We start from the raw sequence: 27,379 nt of genomic DNA, 5'->3' as shown, positions 1-27,379 counted from the left end.
GGGAAGCCGTGTATACTGCAATATTATTGATAGGGAGAATGAGTCTCAACCACCCACTTGGGTTGTTGAGTGGATAGATTAGAGAAAATGACATATCTACTTATCCATGTGAACAATGAAAATGACTTTCCATTATGGTTATACTTTTTCGACAAAACTTTGGAGAAATTAAACAACAAATGTTAGGTAGCCCTACCTTAAATTTGCAATAACTTTATTGAAAAAAATGGGAGCAAAAAAGTCGTATAAGCTTTAAGAGTCAATTAAGATTAGCTGATTAATAAATAAGTTAATAAATAAATACGAAATTTTATGTAATTAGCAAGTAAGTGTTACGTATTTATTATTAGTAATTATATTTGATATATTTTACTCTATATAATCAGAGACGAATCTACCTTATAAGGTTGGATGCTATGACATGCACGACATTTTAATCAAATGTGTAAAAAATTGTGAAAACTTAAAGTATATGTAAGTGTTAATATAGTCAAATAAAGTGTGTGTAATAAACTAAAGCTAAACTACCTTTTAAGCAATTTTTTTTATTGAAAATAGTCTTTCTGATTTTGTAAAATAAGAATATTTAAATAAAAAGTTATAAAAAAACATGGTTTAAAGTCACTTTTTTATAAGCATGTGTAATAATTAAACTACCTTTTAAAGCATATGTGGAAGGTTGAATGTCCATGGCATAAACACTATCCTCCATTTCATATTAATTGAATTGTTGAGACATTTTTTATTTTTCAAATTAATTTAATTGTTCAATTTTCAAGACTACTTTTTAGAATGTTTTCCAATTTTACCCTTCATTAGTTAGTAAATGGAATTAGTTATTAATTAATGTTTAGTTTATTTTAATCATAATTTGGATAATAATTAATAAGGTAAAATGGAAAGTTAAGCCTAATTATGTCTAATCTTTTTTTCTTAAAGTGTCACGACCTAGACCATCGTGATTGGCACCACACTAACCCCCGGTGGGAAAACCATCAACCAATTAGCTAACCAACTTAATCAAAAATAAAATAGGTTTAAATGCTAAGGAAAATATAGGGAGTTCCCATAAACTCCAACAAAAGTCAACAACCAAAACTAACATGCGGAAAAATTGACCCTAGAACCGAAAGTCAATGTACCAAACATCTAAGGTTCAACCATAAGTCTAAACAAGAAGGGGTACAACCCAAACTAACAAAGAAACTAAAGAACTAGTAAAGTCCGAAATGTGGACATAAACAAAAGAGAACTCATGACAGCTCAAGAACTGGCTCACCCTTGAGTTTGAAACGGTCACTGATCTTCTAAGCGAGGTCTGTCAATAGCCTCCTGAGATGCCCTATACTCAACAAAGAAAGAGCAAGTGCAGTACAGTACACAACCACAGTGTACTGGTAGGATCACGCGGCTATCCACTAAGTGCAACATATATCAGTTATTACAACATAATAAACATGCATACACGAACATATAACAATATCAACATCATTTACGAACAACGGGCCATTTCACAATTCTCAAGAATATACAACTCATGTCAAGTCAATGGTCTTCTCATGGAACCCAAACGTATTAGGTACGGTAATGGTATCTGATCAATTTTATGCTAGAACGTGGCAACGGATCCCATAATTATGCCAGAATGTGGCAACCGATCCAAGTTAGTGTGTCAGAACGCAACACCTGATCTATTCAACAAGCCACAATCACAATCACAAGTATATTTCAAATTATACAATCAAATCATGATCCATGGCATTCATCATTCATCTATCCTCATTTACAAGTTGTGTGATCAATAGTGCAACATTCGCATAGATATACATATTATAGTGAAGCAAGAACGAACATATATCACACAATCATGAAATCACAACCATCATCTACCTCAAACAAAGCTTGAGTCCCTAAGAAACTTGATTCTTCCCTTTCCGGATTCGTTTCTGGTTGTTCTTGGTCTACAAACAATTAATATAATACGGGAATCAATAAACAATAACTAATTACCTGAATTACCAACAATCCTATCAATTCTAGATCAAACTCATGATCTCAATGTCCCATTATGGTTGTTTCCGGCCATAAAATTCCAGATCAAAACCGTCCCCCATCGATAATTACCCATTAGATTATGTTCTACGGATCAAAAAATGGATATGGGGAGTTAAAACCTTACCTTTAGCCTCAAGAATGGTGAAAAACTGTCAAGAAATCGTCTGGGGTCGTCTCCTAGCTCTCAAAGTCGAAAAGTACAGAATAAATGTTTTTGGGGTTTATTTTCGACTTATGTCACGTCTGTCCTGCCACAGCGGTACCCACACCGCTACAATGGCCCCGCCCTGGCGGCACAAAATCTCATCGTAGCGGCTTGCACAAAACAGAGAGCTAATTAACGAATTTCCAAATCTCCATTTCATAACACACCTTCGTCCCAAGACACTCAGAAAACTACCCTCCCACGCTAAGATCGATTTCGGGAGTTCTACTCGCCCGAATTCAATTTCGTAAAGTTGTATGGGTTTCTTTAACGTCTTAGCTATCTACTAATGTAAATCAAATTCATAATTAGATCACCCAATTGTTACCAGATTTCCCTAGACCTTATTGATTCTAACTTCGTCCAAATCTGGACTAGGTTGGGAAATTCCAAGTTACTACGAAAAAGTTTTCCGGCCCAAATTTTTTTTCCCGTTGGCTTTTGTATAACGACGGGAACCGGTCGTTACAATAGATATCAATTTACCCATCACTCGTCCCCAAGTGACAACTTAGGAAAAATAGGCTAAAGAAAGAATGGAGTAGTACCTAATCGACGAACAATTGGGGATACTTGTCTCGCATGTCCTTCTCGGTTTCCCAAGTAGCTTCCTCAACTGGACGATGCTTCCATTGAACTTTTACGGACTTAATCTCCTTGGTCCTCAGCTTACGCACATCACGATCATGAATTGCAATCGGTTCCTTCTCATATTGGAGGTCTTTGGCTAACACAATTGAGTCCCATTTGATGTTGTAATCCCCATCACCATGATATCTCTTCAACATTGACACATGAAATATCGGATGAACTCCCGATAGGTTAGGAGGTAAGTCAATCTAAATAACCTCAAAGGGACCAATGTATCGCGGACTTAGCTTACCTTCTTGCCAAATCTCTTCACCGTTTTCATGGGTGATACCTAAGGGTGTGCAAAAATCGAACCGACCGATAAACCGAATCGATAAAAGTGTTATTGATTTATAGTTATTGGGTTAACGGTTATTTAATGGTTTTACAAAAAAAAAATTATTGGGTTATCAGTTCCTTATTGGTTTTTCATATTGTGTTATTGGGTTAACCAATAACCCAATAAGAATATAATTATTTACTATTTTAATTTTTAGTTATACAAATATATATTATATTAAACAAAAATATTAGTATAATTAGTAGTACATTAGACTAAAAATATAAAAACCCTACGCAATAATTAACACTACTTAACAGTTAACTCTCCTCTCTACTTTTAGTTATTTAACCTTTAGGTTCTACTTTTTAATATTACTTATTTACTTTAGTTAGTTTATAATTGACTAATATTAACTTTTACACGATTGTAAATATGTGCAATTTGATTAACAAAATTCAGATTGTGTTTTTTTTTTAAAAATAATAAGTAAGAACTTCATTTAGTTGGGTCTTTTCTTTATATATGATTTACCATAAGCATGGCCTCATTTGCTACTGTTTTGACTTTGATCTATGACTTGGTTTTATTTGATTCTCTTTATTGCATAAAGGGGACCTTGTTTTATATATTATGGTGATAAAAAATTGACCAAGACTTTGTTGTGATGACCAAAATACAACATATTGGTCCTTGTTGTCCCATTTGTGATGATTATTTTGATGTATGTGTATCACATCAAATTATTGGATAAGTCATATATTTGTTTTGAAATCATTTTCTTATTGATCAAATCGAAAATTGAACGTTAAAGACCTAAAACCGATAACAAATATCCTATTGGTTTGCTTATCGGTTTAGCATATTCAAAAACCAAAAACCGATAATACTTAAAACCGAACCGACCGATACACACCCCTAGTGATACCTTAAGAAGAACATTCTCACAGTCTGAAATGTCATGTCTCTTACCTTATGGTCTCCATACTTCTTCTGCCTACTATGGGCTGCTAAAAAGCTTAGCTTGAATACTCCTCACCTTATCTTGAGCATCCTTCACTAAATCAACCCCCAAAGGTTTCACATCTCCAGTCTCGAACCATTCTATGGGTGATCTACATCCCCTCCCATAAAGTGCCTCAAATGGTGTCATATCAATGCTGGAGTGATAACTATTATTATAGGAGAACTCACACAAGGTAAGAACTTATCCAAATGCCCTCCAAAATCAATCACACATGTCCTCAACATGTCTTCTAACACTTGAATAGTCCTCTCTTCCCGCCCGTCCGTCTGAGGATGAAAAGCGGTACTAAAAGTGAGTTGTGTGCCCAATTCATCATGTAATTTCCTCCAAAACTTGGAGATAAACTGTGTACCACGGTCTGAGATGATAGAAAGGGGCACCCCATGCAACCTCACAATATCTTTCACATAAACCTAGCCTATTGTTCAGCATTATAATTATTCTGACCGAAATAAAATGGTCTGACTTAGTCAATCTGTCAACCACTACCCAAATAAAATCAAACTTCCCCAAAGTCTTGGGAAGACCTACCAAAAATCCATGGCTATCCTTTCCCACTTCCATTCTGGAATTGGCATTCTCTGAATCAAACCTGCAGGCCTTTGGTGTTCATACTTTACTTGTTGGCAATTTTGACACTTAGCCACAAACTCCGCTTTGTCTTTCTTCATGCCCGGCCACCAATAAATTTACTTCAAATCTCGGTACATCTCGGTCACACTCCGATGAATGGAATATCGCGAACCATGAGATTCTGTCAGCCAAGTCATCAACTCGAGGATCACAAATCCTTGCTTTAAAACTGAGCACACCTTTTGCATCAAGAGTGGTCTCATGTGCCTTACTAATCGCAGTCTTCTTCTTAAGTTCATTCAAATTTTCATCCTCAAATTGTTTGGCCGTAATTTCTTCAATAAACGTGACCCTAACTTCAATGCTAGCTAACACCCCGCTTTTTCTGAGATGCCCAATAGCATGAACTTAGACTCCAAGGTCTGAATTTCCTTAGCCAAAGGTCGCTTGGTTACACTCAAGCAAGCTTGACTACCCATACTCACAGTTTTTCGACTCAAAGCGTCTGCCATTACATTAGCCTTACCTGGATGGTATTGGATGGTCACGTCATAATTCTTGAGTAACTCCATCTACCTTCGTTGTCTCAAGTTCAAATCCTTTTGAGTGAACACATGTTGCAAACTAGGATGATTAGTAAACACCTCACACTTAACACCATAGAGATAATGCCGCCAGATCTTAAGAGCGAACACTACCGCTGCCAACTCTAAATCATGTGTTGGGTAATTCCTCTCATACACCTTCAATTGATGTGATGCATAAGCTATAACACTCTTATCCTGCATCAACACAGCACCCAAACCAGAATGTGAAGCATCACAATAAACAATAAAATCCTTACCTTCAACCGGTAATGCTAGAATGGGTGCGGTGGTCAAAAGAGTCTTGAGCTTTTGGAAGCTCTCCTCACATTTCGGTCTATTCAAATGGTATCTCTTTTTTGGTCAAATTAGTCAAGTGAGTGGCAATAAAAGCAAAATTTTTCACAAATCGATGATAATAGCTAGCAAGCCCCACAAACTCTGAGCTTCCGTCATAGAGCTAGGTCGAACCCAATTTTTAACCACCTCAATCTTTTGGAGATCTACCATTGTCCCTTCTTTTGAAACTACATGCCCCAAACATGCAACCGAAGTCAACCAAAATTCGTACATAGAAAATTTTGCATACAACCTTTATTTCCCAAGAACACCCAAAACAATACGAAGATGGTCGGCATGCTCTTCCTCACTTATCGAATAGACCAAAATATCATCAATAAATACTATAACAAATGAATCAAGAACGGTTTTGAACACCCATTCGTCAAACTCATGAAAGCTGCAGGCGCATTAGTCAAACCAAAATACATAACTAGAAACTCATAGTGCCCATAACGGGTTCTAAACGCCGTCTTGGGCACATCCTCAGGCTTAATCTATACTGATGGTAACTAGACCTTAGATCAATCTTAGAGAAAATTGATGCACCTTGAAATTGGTCAAAAGATCATTTATTCGAGGTAATGGGTACTTGTTTTGAATGGTGACCCTATTCAATTGTCGATAATCTATACACATTCCCATAATAGAATCTTTTTTTCTTAACAAACAAAATTGTAGCACCCCATGGGGAAGCTCTAAGACGAATAAATCCTTTATGAAGAAGTTCTTGGATTTGAGCCTTACGCTCTCTTAATTTTGTCGGAGTCATGCGTTAGGAAAAGATGAAAATGGGACGAGTACCAGGTTCTAAATCAATGTAGAAATCTATATCTCTATCCGGAGGCATACCAGGCAAATCAGTAGGAAACACTTCTCTAAATTCTGACACCACAAGATAGACTCAATAGATGGAGACTCAACCTCAACATCTCGAATATGAGCCAAATAAGCCAAAACCCTGCCCTACCACTTTTCTAGCCCGGATGGAGGATATTATCTTAGTTTGCTTAGGCTTGTACACCCCTTCCCACTCTAATTTTTCCCTTCCCGGAATTTCTAGAGTTACAGACTTAGTATTATAATTAAGCACAATGTAATAGGGAGACAACCAAGTCATGCCTAAGATTATATCAAAGTCAGTCATATCTAAAATCACCAAATCGACCCAAGTCTAGAAACCCATAAACAAAATAGGACAAACACGATTGACATGGGTGACTATGACAAACTCTCCAACTTGGGTAGAAACATGGATGGGGGCATCAAGTATATCACAATTCATATCAAATTCAAAGGCAATCACACTGACACATAAGAATAAGTAGAACCCGGATCAAATAACACATTAGTCATTCAGTCACAGACAAGAATGATACATTTGATCACTGCGTCAGACGCCTCTGCCTCGATCTTGCCCGGAAAGGCATAACACTGATCCATATCATCGTGATGGGAGACTTCCCTGTCTGGTTGCACTGTACCCCTGCCTGCGTTACCATTTCCCCTACCTCCGCGGCCTCACTGATTTCCTCCTCGCCCATCTTGTGGACGCCCTCGACCATTATTTCCATTTCCCGCGGGTACCACTGCTCTAGACTACTGCTGCACGGAATTCATCACACGTGAGTGGGGACAATCTCTCCTCATATTCCCAGGTTCTCCACAGTTGTAACATGTACGATCAAAAGATGGCCTGCTGCCCACCAAATGCACAACTCCCTGGCTATCCTGAATCAAATTATGAGGTTGAGTTACCGAGTAATTACTTGTAGAGGCGAGCATAACAGACTGAATTGGTCGGGCTGTAAGTGTTGGCCTCCCTGAACCTCTGGAGTAAGATCCCTGAAAGTTGCCTGAATTTTGGTTTTCTTAGCCAATACCTTAGCCTGACCGTCTCGCCTCACCCCACTACCGTCTTAACAAAATCTGTTACCTCATTGAAGCTTTTTCTTGCAGAGGTTATATGAACAGATAATACCTGCAAATCAGATTTCAGTCCCTTAATAAATAAACGGATCTTCTCCTCCTCAATAGTCACCAATTGAGTAGCATATCTAGATAAGGCATGCAACTTGGCCTCATAAGCAGCCACATACATACCACCTTGCTCCAAAGCCATTGACTCATCCTTCTTACGATCCCTCAAATTCCGAGGCACATACTTTTCTAAAAATAGAGCATGAAACTGGGTCAAGTAAGTGGGGGTAAAACTGAAGATCTGCATTCCACATAAACTCTCCACCACTGCTTAGCCTCACCTTGAAGCAGAAAAACCACAAACTCAACCCTATGTTGATGAATAATTCCCAACTTCTGAAGTCTCTCATTGCAATCTAGGATAAACTCATATGCATTCTCACTCTCATAACCATGGAACACAGGCGGTTTCAACTTCAAGAACTTGGTTAACATCTCATGCTCATTACCAGTCATAACAGGACCCAACAAATGACGGAAGAAAGAATTATTACATACATTTCCACCCACCTTGGGGACAGTGATAGCAATAAGGGGATTGACGGGAGCTTGAGTGGCTTGAACAGAGGGAAACACTCCAGGACCAACCAATCCTTTTAAGAACGACATGATCTGTTGAGCTAACACTGGGTCTTTGAGAGGAATACATTAGTCTCAGCCTACGCCTCTTCCTCTTGTCCAACATTCTCCTCATTCTCAACCTCGATATTCTTTTCTACCTCCTCATGATGCGCAAGAAGAGCCTCATTCCTGGGAGCATTTTCAATCGTTGCTCCATCCCTATTAGGAGCCACCCTTCCTCGGCCTCTACCCCTGCCTCGATCGCGACTTCTCGCTGCAAATTTCTTAGCTGGAGCATTGACGGGAGCTATGGACCTGACGCCATTGAACCTAGTGTTAACCATTTGCTGACAGAAGAGTAAAGAAGGTTAGATACCACTTTAAATCGCCAGATACCAATTGGAATCAAGTTATAGCACGAAAGGAGACAAGAGAAAACAAAGAGATTTCCTAAAATCCTATAGCCTCTCGAAGAAAAGTACAAACGTCTTTATACCGTTCCGCAAGACTCTACTAGACTCGTTTTGGTACATCGAGATCAATGAACCTGGGCTCTGATACCAACTTTTTCACGACCCAGACCATCGTGATTGGCACCCACACTAACCCCCAGTGGGAGAACCATTCATACTAATTAGCTAACCAAATTAATCAAAATACTAAAGTAAGTTTAAATGAAAAGGAAAAGATAGGGAGTTCCCATAAACTCCAACAAAAGACTAACAACCAAAACTAACATTGCGAAAATAACACCCACAACCTGAAAATCAATGTACCAAAACATCTAAGGTTCAACCATAAGTCTAAACAAGAAGGGGTACAACCCCAAACTAACATAAGAAATCTAAAGAACTAGTATAAGTCCGAAATATGGACATAAATAGAAAGAGAACTCATGGCAGCCCGGAAGAACTGGCTCACCCTTGAGTTCGAAACGGTCACTGATCTTCTAAGCGAGGTCTGTCAATAGCCTCCTGAAGTGTCACGACCCGGGAGCACCCCCTAGTCGTAACCGGCGTACTCGACCTCGAAGAGGTCTAATACAAGCCTCTTAGCATTCATTCATCGCATAGACACCAAAACCATAAGGAATTAAAAACTTTCTTCACACACGAAGATACTTTCAATAAATAGCAAGCGGAAGACTTTCTAGACTTTATACAATATGTCTCAAAACCATCTAATACCTGAATATAACATTGGGACTAATCCCACTCAAAACTTAAGCAAATACTAGAGAGACATAAAAAAAGGAACATGTTGGTTATTGCCCTCGAATCTATGAGGACTCACCAAGTCTTCATCTTCAACTCTTAAAAACCTATCAAGTAGCCATGACATATCACCATCTCCAAATCCCTACACTTTAGTCAAAAAGTGAAAGAAAGGGGTTAGCACAATTAAGTACTAAGTATGGAGACCATGCAAGAAAATATGCACAACGGACATTTACAAGAAATGTATGCTTTCATATCCTTTGATAAAACCTTTCCGTTACAAGTATAAGAGACATAATACAAGTCAACATTAACATATAAGACCATAGCCAACCATACATATACTTAACATAAATCCATATACAACCCATGCTTAACTTTAGAAGGACACATGTCATTTTATTACCATAGGACCTCTACCTAATATAACCTTAAGACACACTTGAGTGAGAGAAGAAGTGATCGCCCACACAATCCTCTTCAAGCACACTTAAGTGTTCCCCAAGATTACCTTAGATAAGGAATTTATAGGCAAAGTGCATAATCATACTCGATAGATAGCATATTAATGAGATGATATGTATAATGATGCTTACATAAAATAAATCATATTTAGTGGGGCGTAGTACATGTGTGGTGAGTGACCATCAATATAGTATTTCCAAGGCCTACCACCCCCTTGGAGAGGCGAAAGAGGTACAAACCCCTCAATGTGGTTACCCGGGCCTACCACCTCCCGAGCTAGGGACCAAGGTACAAACCCCTCGATATGGTTATACGGGCCTACTACCCCCCGTACTAGGCAACCAAGGTACCAACCCCTCAATATGGTTATACGGGCCTACTACCCCCGTACTAGGCAACCAAGGTACCAACCCCTCGATATGGTTATACGGGCCTACTACCCCCCGTACTAGGCAACCAATTCCAAAATCCATATAAATCAGCCCACCAACAACATACATATATATCAACCTTCATAATTTGATCATGGAAGCATGAAAACCATAAACATCACATAATAATTCCATTTCATGATAATATGCAAAATAGACCATAATAGGATGTGTAGTAGTAATTCCATAATTCAAGAGTTCATAAATAATCATAAGGACCCATAAACTTGAAGTAGAAATAGAGGATAAATGGTTGGACTTGTGGAAAGGAAGGTTTCCACAATCAAACCCACATACCTCAACTTGTTCACGAGTATATCAACCTTAGAAATACAATTACATAACTTATTTAACTTCTATTAGCTCAGTAATGATGACGTAAAATAGGATCATCATCATAAGTAAGCCTAGCATGTACAAATACAACTATACTCCCAAAACAGGGAATCTGGCCAGCCTAGTACCTCATGTTGCATCTTAGATTTGAAAAGGAAAATGGCAGAACTAGACTTTATAACCTTCATGAAAGATGTAGATACATCTCTTAGGGTTGCAAACAAACAAGGATCACCGCAAAATATATTTTGTACAAAAAGATATAGTCAAGACACTAACCGCTGGTCATGCAGGATTTCAATTCTCGGAATCTGGGCAGAACTTGCCCTATGTTACGTCCCATATTTCGTATCCATAACAGTTAAATTAGAATTTTACATAAACATAAAAGTTGTAGGTATACGAGTTAGCTTTCCAAATCATATTTATTCACTGCAAACTAAGTTCTAGAGCAAGATATATGCCTAAAATACCAAACACTATCCAGCTCAAAAACAGGTTTCGTCACTTACATCCGAAAGGAATGCCATATCCTATCGATTCATATTCAACAAAGCTTCTAATGTATCAAGAAGAGACACCTAAGTCTACTAAGTCAAGACACACATCACATTATAAAGATCCTTCACATTCCATCATCATCACATATGAACAATAATAGAGGACACACTTTCAATCACAATACAATAACACTTTAACCAAGATCACCTTGAGATCACATGAACACCTTTATATTCACAACATGATTGCCTTTACTTCATTTGATTCTCATTCAAGTCCTTCACATCACATTCACATATATAATATCATGTCAACACTTCAATTCCTCATATAATGCCTCCAAGGCCATAAATACAATACATTCAATAAGTAAACACCTCCACCATAAGTGGATCACACATCAATCTATCACAATTCTATATCAATTCTACCTTAACAATGAAGTTAGGTCCACTTACCCTTTTTCCCAAGCCACAATCACCATTCCTCGACTCTCCAACAATTCACAATAGATAAGCATAGATAATAATAGAAGTCAACTATTCAACTCAATCCAAGCATACTTCTATCATCATTCAATCATAAATAATAAACCCACTTCATAAGCCAACTTTAGGAAACTTGCCAAGACATGGGTTCAAGGAAATTTCTTTCTTAAAACCATCAATAGACACCATTAATAACGTAAATCATCAAAAAAAAAATCATTTAATGCAAGAACCCATGCTTAGAATCGAAATTAGGATTTTTGTGTTTTTGGAAGAACTTTGAATCATTTGAATTGAGCTCCTTGAAAGGAAGAATAATCAAGGATAAAGAATCCCCATACCTCTAAGTTGAAAACCCACGAGAATTGAAGAAGAAGTAACTCAAAATCTTCAATCCTAGCTCCAACTTCTTCTTCTTCTTCTTCCCATCTTCTTCTCTTCTTCACTCAAGGACCCTAACTCTTACTCTTTTAAAATGGAACAAAAATGATCCACAATCAGCCTAACACAATAATATAACCACAAAAGAAAAGATTTGTGAAAAGACCAAAATGCCCTTAAATTTCCGGACGGACTCCTTGCTCACTGCCCAACTTTCAAAGGGCATAACTCGCTCATACGAACTCGAAATCGAGCAAACTCGGTGGCGTTGGAAAGATCATTTCAAGGGCTTTCCAAACATAACTGGAACTACTCCTGGATCAACCTGAGCTAGGAGTTATGACTGCTCAAAGTTGGCCAAAAACTCACTGATTTCCCACACTTAACCAAATTTCCAGGTTCTGAACTTTTTCCAAAAGTGACTACTTCCAATTTCAAGCTACTTCATATTCATTTTAAATTGTCGGATGTAACACAATTAAAATGAAATTACATAAAAACCCTCATAGAACCTCATTATAAAGTCAACACAAAGTCATAGGCTCTTGCTTAACCTATCATTTTCCGAGTCGTTACATGAAGATGCCCTATACTCAACAAAAAAAGAGCAAGTGCAGTATCAGTACACAACCACAGTGTAGTGGTAGGATCACAGGGCTATCCCACTAAGTGCAACATATATCAGTTATTACAACATAATAAACATGCAAACACCGAAATATACAATATCAACATCATTTACGAACAACGGAGCATTTCATAATTCTCAAGATATACAATTATGTCAAGTCAATGGTACTCTCATGGAACCCAAATCCAAACTGTTAGCGTACCAGTACGTGGCACCCGCTCCAATGTTTATGCCGAAATGTGGCACCCGATCCCATAATTATGCCGAAATATGGCAATCGATCTAAGTTAGTGTGTCGAAATGCAACACCCTCATTCTACAAGCCACAATCACAATCACAAGTATATTCTCAAATCATACAATCAAGTCATGATCCATGACATTTATCATTCATATTTCCTCATTTACAAGTAGTGTGATCAATAGTGCAACATTTGCATACATACACGTATTATAATGAAGCAAGAACGAAATTATATCTCACAATCATGAAATCACAGCCATCACCTACCTCAAACAAAGCTTGAATCCCCTAAGAAACTTAATTCTTCCCTTTTTGGATTTGTTCCGCTTGTTCTTGGTTTACAAACAATTAATATAATACGGGAATCAATAAATAATATTTAATTACACGAATTACCAACATCTAATCAACCTTAGATCAAACCCATGATCCCAATGTCCAAATTAGGGATGTTTTCCCTATAAATTCCAGATCAAAACCATCCCCCATTGATAATTACCCATTAGATTACGTTCTACGAATCAAAAAATTGATTTGGGGAGTTAAAACCTTACCTTTAGCCTCAAGAATGGTGAAAAACGGTCAAGAACTCGTCTGGGGTCATCTCCTAGCTCTCAAAGTCGAAAAGTGCAAAATAAAATGTTTTTGGGGTTTATTTCCAACTTAATTAAGTCGCGGTTGTCCCGCCACAGCGGTACCCACCCCGCTACAGCATCCCCGCCCTGGCGGCACAAAATCCCTCTGTAGCGGCTTGCACAAAATAGAGAGCTAATTAACAAATTTCGAAACCTCCATTTCACAACACACGTTCGTCCCAAGACACTCAGAAACTACCCTCTTACGGTAAGATCGATTTCAGGAGTTCTACTCGCCGGAATTCAATTCCATAAAGTCGTACGGGTTCCTAAACGTCTTAGCTATCTACTCATGTGATCAAATTCATAATTAGATCACCCAATTGTTACCAGATTTTCCTAGACCTCACTGACTCTGATTTCGTCCAAATCTGGCCTAGGTTGGAAAATTCCAAGTTACTACAAAAAAGTTTTCCGGCCCAAAATTTTTCCCCGTTGGTTTTTCTATAACAACGGGAACCGGTCGTTACATAAAGGGTGTGAAACACCTCGACAATTCAAATAATATGAAATGGAGGGAATACGTAAAAAATGATCTTTAACGGCAATTAATTAATGACAATAGTTTAATTTTCACTAAAGATATTCTTTTAGCAACATTTAACACTCTTTGTAAATGTCTCTAAAGCCTATAGCAACATTGGATCCAATAGGTAATGGCAATTAACGAATATCAATAAAGGTTTTATCACTCTTTAATAATAATATATATATATATATATATATATATTTATTTATTTATTATCGCTAAAAATTATTTTGTTATAGTGAAATAGACAATGAATTTATCCCATTAAATAAATGTGAAGGACAAACATTATTGTGTACTGGCAGTTGTATTAGTCATAAGCAAATGTATAAGATTCATACAGAGTAGCAAGTTGCGATGCATTTGTTACGAACTAAAAATATTTTAAGCATTTACTGTAACGACCCATTTGGTCGTTTTGAGTACTAGAGCTTTTTATTTCAAAAAATACTTTCCGATAGATTCTAAATGGATATTTTGGACTATTCATAACTACAATTATAGAATTAATGGGGTACTTTTAATAATTTATTAGTTGGAGAATATTTATGAAATAATTAATTTATATTAGTTGATGGTTAATGGATCAAGTCCATAATTGATTTTAATACCCTAAGTCTGACCTATATAGGAAAATAAGTTAAGGAGTTTATTAATCTTTAGTCATAACACAAACTGATTGCGGCACAAACCCTTAGAGGAGAGAACGACAAGATCTATCGCAGGTAAACAAATTTCAATTGAAATCTATTCCCTGCCAATGTTAATGGTTGCTTGAATATAGTATTATTATTATTCGTATGATGTAAATGGAAGTGTAAACTCAAACTGACAAATTTGGTATGCTTTGGCTTATCTACTTAGTTCTCTGAATCGAGTTACTTGTAATTTGGTGGTCCTTATCTTATTGTATTGTCATATGATTATTATATTGTAAAACACTATGGCTATATAAGGATGTCAATTGAATGTTAATGGTGCATTGTGATTGGAAGGTGGAGACCAAACATTAATGAGGAGCAACTAAGGTTGTACTATTATTGTTTATCAAATTTGGTTCTGGGCATTGTAATTGAATTGGGTTTGGATCGATGTCAGTTCGTCTGCCACTGGTTTCGTAACCAGTGGCCTCAACTTTAATTATTTACTATTATTATTATTATTATTATTATTATTATTATTATTATTATTATTATTATTATATTATAAAGTGGAAGTGTGCATTTGTATAGTATTTGATGTTAGATGAATGCTGAGAGAAAAGTTAGGCCAGAACATTAATCATGTAAAGAATTGGAGTATTAAGTGTGGGTGTATAGGTAGAGGTGTTCATTGCCACTGGTTTCGTAACCAGTGGCTTGAACTTTTAAACATTCAAATGTCTTTATCTTATTATAAATTATATTTTGATGTATTGAGATATGTATTTAAATATTAGGTATCTCATATTATTTTAAATTTCATTAAAGATTATGCTAATTGAAAGAATTTAGAAAATCCTTAGGCTTGAACTTTAGAAAATTGATTATAGTTTGAGTGTTTATAGACTCGTTAACTTACGAATTATGCACATATAATTGATAGATTGGAAGGGTTCAGAGGCATTGAGGAAAGGAAAGGTATTGGAGAAGTAGCTTTTTCACTTCGGTTCTTCGGTGGAGATAGGTTATGGTTTGTTCTATTTGATAGATAAACTCTTAATAGCGATTGATATGCATTGAATGATATTGTGAAGTTCTCTATGTACTTGACTGTGTGATTATGTGGCTTGGTTGTGTGGTTTGTGATTGGTCTAAAATCCTGAGACCGTGAGATTTATAATCTGAAAACCTCTCTATTGAAGTTATGCCTTGAATAAAGAGGGCTTGATGTAATATTATTAATGAACTGAAAAGTAGTGATAATAAATGATAAAATAATAAAATTATTGGATCGGAGTGTCACGTTCCGACACGGTATTTTTGGATCGGAGTGTCACGTTCCGACACAGTATTTTTGGATCGGAGTGTCACGTTCCGACACGGTATTTTTGGATCGGAGTGTCACATTTCGACACGGTATTATTGGATCGGAGTGTCACGTTTCGACACGGTGTAATTGGATCGGAGTGTCACGTTCCGACACGGTAACCTTAAAGGAAAAAGATATTGAATTAACTTAATGTACTCAATCTCAATGAATGCATTTCCCAAACGATGTGATGTAGAGGCATGAGTCCTCGTGTGTGTGCTTGATATTGTGATTGATTACGTACTTGCTTCAACGGTTACTTGTTCATGTTGTGGTTTCTTATCACCTGCTAAGTGCCTATAGTTGACTTTATACTATTATTCATTGTATATTAGTTTCTATTTTGGGTTGGCCGATGATACCTACTCAGTACGTGTTCCTTGTACTGATCCCTACTTGTGTTTTCTTCGTTTTTCTTTTGTGGAGTGCAGCAAGTGTACCATCGACTTCGACTCGCCCTCAGCTCTAGCCAGTCTCCAGCACATCAGATTTCAGGGTGAGCTATTCCTTCTAGCTCGTGCTGGATTCTCTCAGTTATGGCGTGATGTCCTTGAATTTCGGACATGGACCATCTTATTTACTTATTTTGGGGTCTCTAATACTTTTAGACTTGATATGTTAAAAACAGATGTCCTTGATGTGATGACTTTCAGATTTTGGGGATAATATGTAATAGACTTTAGAGGTTTATTTGATTGGTTACTTTAATAAGTTTTGGAGCTTCCGCGTTATTGTTGTTAGTCGTAGTTAAATTATTGTTATATATTGGGGTTTAGATTTCTTGGTCCACCCACTTAGGAGGTGAAGTGTGGGTGCCACTCATGACTCAATTTGGATCGTGACATTTCTAAATATGTATAAATTGAATGATACAATTCGACCAACTTATAACCTTAGCCAAACATAATCTAATAAATAACCTCTTGAATATATCTCCTGTTGAAATTGCCCTAGTAATTAATGATATCATAAATAATGTTCATGCTCATTCTCTCTTTCTCATAGTTTTTCATCAGAAGTATTTATATAACGTGCTTATATTAAATCAAATTGTTTGCCGTCAAGGGTGATTTATGTAGATGCACATAATTATCGGGGAGATATGTATGCTTGCAGTTAAGGGTGATAGGCTTAATTAGTTTAATAATATACCAAAAATAGATAATATTATTAGAGCATTACTCCTGTCATTTCTTGGATAATTAATATTATTAATACCTCATTTAATCATCATATTTTATGTTTATTGCCTAAGCAAGGACATGTTGATATATGAGTAATTAATAACTTATGATTGGCTGAAAAAGAAAACAAATTCAAGATTGAAGAATAAAATAATTAGTACTATCAAACTATGTTCTAAATTCTGTGGTTGCCAAAAAAAAATTTTAAAAAAAAAACTGTTGGCTTGACTCTCTCATCTTTTGCTGTACCTATATATTTTATATATTATATGTGGTGGTAAAAGTTATTTATGGTCTCTTAACTTATTTTGTCGGGTAAAGATGCGTAATTTATGAATTTAGAATAATATCTACTGACATTTCATTTTAGGTGAAGGTATTACTATTTATAGAGTCAAATGATTTTTTCTTTGATTCTAATTTTCTCAAACTTTGTTTTAAATTTTGAATCATTAGCTAAATTGACTTGTACTATTTTTTGTGTAGTTTTTAAATATATAAAAGAAAAATAATAATAAGAACAATAATAATAATAACAATAAAATAATAATAAGAACAATAATAACAATAACAATAATAACAATAATAATAATAATAACAATAATAACAATAAGAACAATAATAAGAATAATAACAATATTAATAATAAGAACAATTATAATAATAACAATAACAATAATAATAATAAGAACAATAATAATAATAAGAACAATAATAACAATAATAATAATAATAATAACAATAATAACAATAAGAACAATAATAAGAATAATAACAATAATAATAATAACAATAACAATAATAACAATAATAATAAGAACAATAGTAATAATAATAACAATAATAATAATAAGAAGAATAAGAACAATAACAATAACAATAACAATAACAATAACAATAACAATAACAATAACAATAACAATAACAATAACAATAATAATAATAATAATAACAATAATAATAATAATAACAATAATAATAATAATAATATGAATAATATTAATAATAATAATATGAATAATATGAATAATAATAATAATACAAGAATTTTTTGGATAAAATTAACTATTTTGATCTATGTATTTGAACTCATTTCATATAAATTGAAACAGAACGAGTAATTTGTACCAATCCCAAAGGTATTTTTAGCATTTAGCAGGAGCTAGTAGTTGAGATAATTTCATGATGAGAAACAAGTTCATATACGATAATTTAATGAAAGATTTAATATGAATAAGGTATATTTTTGCAACATTATGATTGCAAAGTCCACTATATATATGTACCATTTGCTCGATCAGACAAAAGGAACAAAACTTGATAGCAATTTCATGTAGTCTCATTTCATATATATAGTTAATCCCGATTAGTGATTGAGGGTCTATCTAAAATACTCTCTCTATCTTACGTCCTCTTCAGACCTCATTGTATAATAATTATACCGAATATGTCAATATTATTATTGCTTTTTTCTTAGACTTTACACTTCTTTTCTTTATTATTTTCTTCTTTTACTTTGGTTTGATGCACCTGAGTTGAAGGTCTTTCATAAACAACCTTTCTATTTTCACGAGGTATATAATGGTAAAATTTGCATATATTCTATCTTCCTTAGTCCTCAAACTCTACCTAGTGAAATTTCATTGGATATGTTATTATCGTTGTTGAAGTTTCAATAGATCATGTTTGAGAAAGTACAACCTATTGATGATTATATATGTAAAGGAATTTAAGCAATGAAATAGAAAAGATTTTCTGTTACAGAAAATTCAAATAAAGATGGAGAAGTATTTTCCTTTATTCCTATTTATAATTGAGAATGTTTTGGCACGGCAGAAAAACTGAAAAATGAAACTATTGTTCAAATTGTGGGGCATAACTAATACTCCTTCCGTCCATTTTTACTTGTTCATTATACTCTTTCTGTCTAACATTTCTTGTTTATTATTAACTTTGCACACTTCTTAAGAAACTATAAATAGAAGGATAATTTTATTATATCACACTTTGAATATAATAAATACAACGTCTTGAAAAATGTAATAGAAAAATGCATATGATTAATGATAAAGGTAAATTAGGAACTAAGTGTAAAATTATCTATTGATTTCATAAACTTAACAAGTATTGTTGAAATCCCAAAATAGTATAGTGGACAACTATTGTTGAACAGAGGAAGTGTTATTTTGGATGTCTAATAATACTTGTCCAGTTTATAAAATCAATGAATAATTTATTATTTTGTGTCTATTTTACCTTGCTATTAAATACTATTCATTTTCCAATGTTTAGATGACTTATATTTAATATGGGTGATTTGATAAAACTATCTCTATCATTTACTACTCCCTTTGTCTCTAATTATTTGTCCACTTTCCTTTTTTAGTTGTCTATAATTACTCCCTCTGTCCACAATTGTTTGTCAGTGTAAGGTCATGCACATCCCTCAAAGAAAATTTAATACAATGTGTAATTTGACTAATATAACCCTACTATATCAAGAATACCAAAAGTCCACATAACTTTTCAATTGAACTACACAATCATTAAGGGCAGAATTGGAAAAAAGTGACTAATTATTTCTTGATTGTTTAAATTGACAATTAATCTTGGACATCTATTTTTAGTATACCTGCCAAACAATTGTGGACGGAGGGAGTACTTGTCCATTTTTACAAATCAAGAAAGGACAAAAAAAATTTACTTCTTATACCCTCAATTAATTACTTTGAAAAATGTAGAACTTCTTGGAAAACTTAAATTTTTAATTCATCCACTTCATAATTAATATGGGTAAAATGGTAAACTCACTATGTCAATCATTGTTTTCTTATTAGGTGTGTCAATTCAAAAATGGACAAGTAATTAGGGATATAGGGAGTATATGTCACCTTTAATTTTTAGATTTCACGTGCATTAAGAAATTAGGTAAGCTTACAATGCTACCATTATTTAATATTTTTTTGAAGTCAACTTTTCAATAAATGATAAATAAATCCATCTTTTATTTTTTAATTTGTTTGTTGAGATTTATTTTTCAAAATCAGATTTTATAGAGTAATGCAATAGTGAGAGTAATTAATCAATGTACGAAGTAATTATCATGAACATTAGTATATTAGTTTTCTTAGGTTGGTCAAATATCTATTTTCAAGACTAATTAACTATCAATATTTAATGGTATAATAGGAAGAATATTATAATTTGTGCATTGATTTTATGAAATGACAAGTATTATGGATCAACTATTTATAGTAAGGACGACATATAAAAAAGAATGGAGAGAATACTTTTTAATTCTTGCGTCAAATTAATAGTGGACAGCTATTATTGAACGGAGGGAATAATTAGCAAGAAGAAACTATGGGCATTCACTATCTATCACATAAACAAGTGGCCAATACAATCATATAGCATGAGAAAATGTTTGCTCACACGCATGATATTTGCACAAAACTGTATATACTAATTCATCATGATTAATTTATAAAATAAAGTAATAAATAATTATAATTAAGTAATAAAGTTTATGTGTAATATATTTATTATTTTTAATTTATACATTGAATACAAATAAGTTCTTGTATATTATAATATAATAATAATAATATATAAAGTATGATCTCCACAAATTAAATAGAATTCAGAAAAAAATAAAATATATATGAATCTTATCTTTATCTTATAAGAAATGATGTTATTTAAGATATAAGATCCTCAGCTAAAAAAGACATATTCAAAATGAATGTAAAAGATATCAGAGCAAAAAATTATAATGAAAATATTAAAAAAGAGATCGATAATGAATACTGACAGCTAAAAGGTAAAAATAATCAAAATAAAAGAAATAAAAGAAATTAATTATAACAACAAATAAAATTGAAGAATACGATAATAATATCACACGATTAGTAGTGAGAATTGATAAGTATAAGAAGGAACAAATAAAATGCTCTAAACTAGAGTCAAGCTCTCCCATAGGAAAGAGAGAAAATACTCGTCTACTAATTTTTTATCCTAATTTTTTATTTTCATGTTTTTTAATTACGATCTTGTCGTCGATAAGCTAAAGATGTGTCATATCATGTTTTATCACCTCTTTCCAATTCTTTCTCAATCTATCTTTATCTCTCCTTGGACGTCCTACAATCATTGTCAATCTCTCGCAGTACTCCACTAGAGCATTTGTGCTAGCTCATCCTCTTTACATGTTCGAACTATTTCAATTTCGTTTTCCGTATCTTATCTATTTATCCATCATGAAAATCACTCTCATACACCTTGTTCCGAATACTTTATTCGTAATTATATCTAGTCTTCTAATACATCTATCTAACCATTCTCATTATTTTCGCTACTTTCATCTTCTAAACGCGTGTGAATTCTTGACAATTTCTTGTACACTAAATACTGTTTTTGCTCCCTAACATCATGTTTCATCCGTTTGACAAAATATCATTTATATCCTATTTCTGGAGTCATGACTTGACTTGTTATCCAATTGCTAAGAGTTATCAAGTTATATATGAGTGTGACATTTGGTTCCTCCATTATCACAATATCACACGTATAAGAAATGACCTTTGTTATTTTCTCTAATTAATTTAAATATGTCAATTTATGCACTTTGAAACCCTTTTTTTTATGGATAAGGTAAACTAAATGGATGACCATGACTTATAATACTTTAAAATTAGAATGTTCTTGTGGGGTAAAAATACCACAAAATATTCATTTCACACTTTGGTTCAAACACCAATTATGAGGGTATATCATTGTCCTTTCATCCAAAAAAAAAATTAAAATTTTTTTTTGATTAAAAATAATTAATTAATTGAGCTACTAAAATTTTCAAAGAGATCGTTATTCAGTTGTTGAGAAAAGGAAATTTCCTTCAACATCTTGCATTAGTCCCCACCACGAGTTTAACCACTTCCCAACTAAATCCATCAAATGTCGATTTTGCCCTTTTCAATTTCTATTTTTAAGGACCCTTACAAACCTCTTGAAGGGTAATTTAGTCTTAAAATGTTACTACCCCGAAAAAACAATTATCCACTGTTCTAAAAGATGATACAAATATTTTTTGGGAAATTCTGTTTTCTTAGTTTACAAATTTACTTTTAGTTTAACGTATTTGTTTATACCAAATTAAGTGGATGCATGATCAATATTTGATTGAAGTTTCAAAGAAAAAAGAGATATTTACCGTTAAAATTTAAAAATAACACATAAAATTTAATTTAAAAGTTATGAACTAAAATTAGAGTATATAGCAATCAATTATTAACAAAAAAGTGTAAGAGGAATTTATAAATCAATGTTTCCATTGATTCAATCTTGGTTTATAATTATAGCTTTTATACTTGTGTTGTTTTTTTTTAATCACCCTCCATCTACTTGATTGTAAGGAGAGGACAACGTCTTATTTTTTCTATTTAAGAATGGAAGTCTTACGATTACATTAAAGTACACCAATCACCATTGTACTAAAGGCTTATATACGTAAACTCTCGAAAAATAGATTTTGTGCAAATTGCATACTGAGTTTTTGATGTAGGTGCTTAGTACTCCCTCTGTCCCGAATTACTTATCTATTTTTCCTTTTTTTGTTGTCACTAATTACTTGTCAATTTTGACAAATCAAGAAAGGACAATTTCTTTTTTACCTATTATACTCTCAATTAATTACTTTAAAAAATATAACTTTTTGAAAATCTTAAGTTTTTAATTCATTCACTTCATAATTAATAGGAATAAAATGGTAAACTCGCTATAAATTTTTTCTTAATAAATGTGTCAATTTAAAAATGGACAAGAATTAAGGACAGAGGGAGTAGGTAACAACACATTGAGTCACAAACAAGTTTATCAAAGGGACCAACACTTCTACTCCTCCACCGATGAACTATTCTTGCGAGAAGTAATGAATATCGTCAACGAAGAGAGTCACAAACCATACCATATACTACAAAAGACCCCGAAAGGGTGATGTGTATGTAGTTTTACTATTTTACCCCTATCTCATAAGGACAATTTGACTATGTCTTGAATTCATGACATACACTCCAACGTCACCAACCACAACCAAAAATGAACAACAAAAAAAAAATATCATCTTGTACACGCGTTATCCATGCTCATCCCACATGTAACAATGAAACATAGTCCACAAGATTATAATCCAATGGTGCAGATTGATTTGTCTTGTGGGGACAAGTTGAAAAAAAAAAAAAAAAAAAAAGGCATGGATCAAACAACTTGGTTCTTGTAGAGTCAGACAAGTTGGTATTTATACATAAAAACACAGAATTACTAGTACTAATAATTGTAGTAGTATATAGTAGAACAAGAACAAGAAAAAGTAAAAGGGGTTGAATTTTTTTGGGATTTTAGGAAGCTTCCTTACAAGTATATAAAATATAACTAAAAGGGTGTAAGTGTTCTCATTCCTTTTTCTTGAATTCCAGAAGATTGATTTGTATTATTTTTGTTAAAGTCTTGAAAGATTGATTTTTTTTCATAAAGGTTGAATTTTTGGCACATAAAGACTAAATTTTTGTTTGTGGGGTTTTATCTAAATTTTGGTTAGTTGAAACTTGAAAGTTTCTTTGTTGTATCTTATGGAAATTGTTTAATCTTTTTGCTTGCTGGATTTGTACCTACTGAAGATATTTTTATTGGAAATATACCATAAAAGGGTAATATATCTAACTTTGGTCAAAGCCCTAAAGGGGTTTGCTTTTCTTCTAAGCTAATTTTGAAATTTTATCTTTTATCTGTTCACATAGGAAATTTGCAGATTGCAGTTGTTGATTTTTCTCTCTACTGTGACACATCTTAAGATCTTCTCTTTCTGAGTTCAACTTGACAGGTATATTTGGTTTTGCTTCTTTTGACTTTGTGTTCTTGTTTTATCTGTTTTTGTCTGATTTTGCTTTGTTTTTTGTTCTGGATTTGGTGATTGGTTGCTTTTGAAGTGTAGTTCTTTATCTGTTTTACAAACTTGTGAAGAACAATTTGTGTATGGATCATGTTTGTTGCCCTTAATAGATCTTCAGAATTCAAAGTTCTCCAGTATGTTTTTATGTGATTACCATGTTCATACTCAGGAGGAGGATACATCTGTAGAAATCAAAGGGTTTTGGAATGTTTGCGTTGTTCTTCTTTTTTGTTTTTTGATAAACATGGTGTCCAGGCCAGCTTGTGCACACCTCGATTAATTCCACTGGTTATGTGCCACCTCCCGCCGCAAGGTAACTCCTCTGTCCACCAAGGCTAAGGCTAGGACAGAAGGAAAGTATTCACCTAGTTTTTTGGTCTCTAGTTCTCAACTCACTTCATTGACCACTAGATCACTTCCTCGGGTGCAATGGTTGCTTTTTCTTGTTGAGGTTTATGTTCTTTTTGGTATTTTGTTGAATCTCTAATGGGCTAAATCCCTTGTTGCTTCCAACTTTTTAACACCTTGTGTCAAAAACAAGAAGTGGTATTATTAAATATCGTCTTTGATTTTCTCTTTACTGTGATTTGTGAACGATGGACATCTAATTTTGACGATGTTCTACAAGTGTTGAAGGAGCTTGAGTAATAAACTAAGGAAAACTTCTAACTTCACAAAAGTAAGACCTGGTTTTGCAGGAGTTTTTGCACAAAGTATACTCCAGTTTGTGATTTTAGGAGTTACTGTTGGTTGCAAGATGACTTGCTATCATTGATGAGTAGATTTTTAATTCCATTGGTCTCATAGATATGGTTTCCGAAACTGAAAAAACTCAAAAGGATTTTGAATTAGTTATAGAGAGGAGAGTACGTTTTCTTTCACTAAAATCATTTCTGACGCTCAATCGTCTGTTACCTGCTGCATTCTATCTCATATGTTGAATTATTTCCCCCCCGACTTGATATCCAGTGCATAAGGATCGTATGAAGCAACATTGCATCTATCTTCTATTCACATAGTTGTCTTTAATATAGTATTATTTTCTACTACTGGTTTCTTTTGTCTAATCCGAGTGTTTGTCTATTTGATGTTTCAGCAGCAGAGAGCAGTATCTCCCAAATACGACATTCAGTTACAGGGGATCCTGTACCAATTTCTGGTTGAATCGAGGAGCAGTTTTTGTAAGGGAACATTCAAGCAGCTTCATTTTGAGAATTAGAATAACAAGCGAACCATGTCTTTAGTTAGATCTCTAAGATCAATTGGAAATGGGAAGCTGTATTTTCAAAATGGTCACAACGATAACTCTAGCTTGTCAACATCCATGTACTCCAAAAATGCACGTGGGATTATGTATGCAACCAAGTCTAGCAGCACAGACAGTTACGATCCAAAGTATTTGCTAGAATCACCTTCACCTTCAGAAGAACTTTTAAACACATCACCTACAGATGTCTTGGGGAATCCATTCCACCAGAGACATTCATCTTCTTTCCATCCATCAAGAGATTACAATCAGGCTAGTTATGATTCAGGAGACTTTGTCAATCAAAGTCCAGATTCATCAGAATATAATGATGGAAGGGTGACAATGAAGCTTCAAGAACTTGAAAGGGTACTTTTCGATGATAACGAAATCGAAGGAGATGATGTATTTGCTCGTGGGGAGACTATGGACATAGATGATGAATGGATTAACCAGATCCGAACTGAGTTACTTCAGGAGTCTCCCAAGGAGTCTACATCTGCAGATTCTAATATCAGTAGCAGTAGTAGCTACAAGGAAATATCTGTATCTGCTCCTCAAACTCCAAAGCAGATGCTTTTTAGTTGTGCTGCTGCTATTCAAGATGGACATATTGAACAAGCCTCATCTATGATTAATGAACTGAGGCAGATGGTCTCCATCCAGGGAGATCCTCTTGAAAGGACTGCAGCTTACATGGTAGAAGCTCTTGCAGCTCGAATGGCTACATCTGGCAGAGGTCTTTATAAAGCTCTAAAATGCAAAGAAGCTACCTCTTCGGAGAGACTCTCTGCTATGCAAGTCCTCTTTGAAGTATGTCCGTACTTTAGGTTTGGTTTTATGGCAGCTAATGGTGCGATCCTAGAGGCTTTTAAAGATGAGAAAAGAGTTCACATCATAGATTTTGACGTTAACCAAGGAAGTCAATATTACACTTTATTGCAGACATTGGCTAGTATGCCTGGTAGGTCACCCCATGTGAGGCTAACTGCGGTAGACGACCCTGAATCTGTCCAACGTGCTATTGGAGGCCTTAATGTCATTGGTCTCAGGCTTGCAGAGCTGGCCAAAGATCTTAAGATCTCTTTTGAGTTCCAAGCAGTGTCTTCCAACACTGGATTAGTCACCCCAGCAATGTTGAACTGCCGTCCTGGTGAAGCTGTTTTAGTAAACTTCGCGTTCCAGCTTCATCACATGCCTGATGAAAGTGTATCAACGGTAAACCAAAGAGACCAGCTTCTGCGGATGGTGAAGAGCTTAAATCCAAAGCTGGTAACAGTTGTTGAGCAAGACATGAACACTAACACCGCCCCATTTCTACAAAGGTTTGCAGAAGTCTACAACTACTATTGTGTCGTATTCGAGTCTCTCGATGCAACTCTTTCAAGGGATAGCCAAGAGAGGGTTAATGTAGAACGGCAATGTCTTGCACGTGATATCATCAACATTGTTGCCTGTGAAGGATTGGAGCGAATAGAGCGTTATGAGGTTGCAGGGAAGTGGAGAGCTAGGATGATGATGGCTGGTTTCACTCCATCCCCAATTAGCCGAAATGTCTATGACTCAATCCGGAATCTTATCAAGCAATATAGCGAAAGGTACAAAGCAGAGGAGGAGGCAGGTGCACTCTATTTCGGGTGGGAGGACAAGACCTTGACTGTTGCTTCAGCCTGGAGGTAGAAACAACATATACTCTCTCAGAAACAAACAATGCTGTGCATTGGATCAACTTGTAGCGAAAACAGACTGTGTGATAATATTTCAGTGTTTATGATCAGAATGCATGGCATTGTATACTTTGATGCCATTCAAGATAAGATTAACTTTTGTGCTAATGTAGGTTGATGTGAAACTAGTATATAAAACTGTTTTTTTTCGTCCTCTATTGTCAGTTTCTACTTCAG

At 34.5% G+C, this 27,379-nt stretch overlaps 2 protein-coding genes across 6 annotated transcripts in view; both read left to right on the top strand.

Moving 5' to 3' along the window:
• The window catches only part of LOC125833919 (uncharacterized), a 234,306-nt gene that overhangs the window by 170,206 nt on the left and 36,721 nt on the right, over positions 1 to 27,379 (top strand). The window lies entirely within an intron of this gene.
• Positions 23,602 to 27,378, top strand: LOC125833905 (scarecrow-like protein 1). Of its 4 annotated transcripts, none has more exons than XM_049513060.1 (3): positions 23,602 to 23,722; positions 24,078 to 24,160; positions 25,326 to 27,378. In XM_049513060.1, the coding sequence occupies exon 3, from the start codon at positions 25,464 to 25,466 to the stop codon at positions 27,153 to 27,155; it is 1,692 nt and encodes a 563-aa protein (XP_049369017.1). In that variant the 5' UTR covers positions 23,602 to 23,722; positions 24,078 to 24,160; positions 25,326 to 25,463; the 3' UTR covers positions 27,156 to 27,378. The 4 variants fall into 4 exon arrangements, with proteins under 4 accessions (XP_049369017.1, XP_049369018.1, XP_049369015.1 ...); XM_049513061.1 differs by having other exon boundaries at positions 23,621 to 23,722; positions 25,329 to 27,378; XM_049513058.1 differs by having other exon boundaries at positions 23,649 to 23,987.

This window comes from Solanum verrucosum, unplaced genomic scaffold, assembly GCF_900185275.1.
Source record: "Solanum verrucosum unplaced genomic scaffold, falcon-dt-bn FXZP01000108.1, whole genome shotgun sequence".
Classification (NCBI taxonomy): domain Eukaryota; kingdom Viridiplantae; phylum Streptophyta; class Magnoliopsida; order Solanales; family Solanaceae; genus Solanum; species Solanum verrucosum.
The sequence above is the reverse complement of the archived record's forward strand: the minus strand, read 5'-3'. Positions and strand labels throughout refer to the sequence as shown.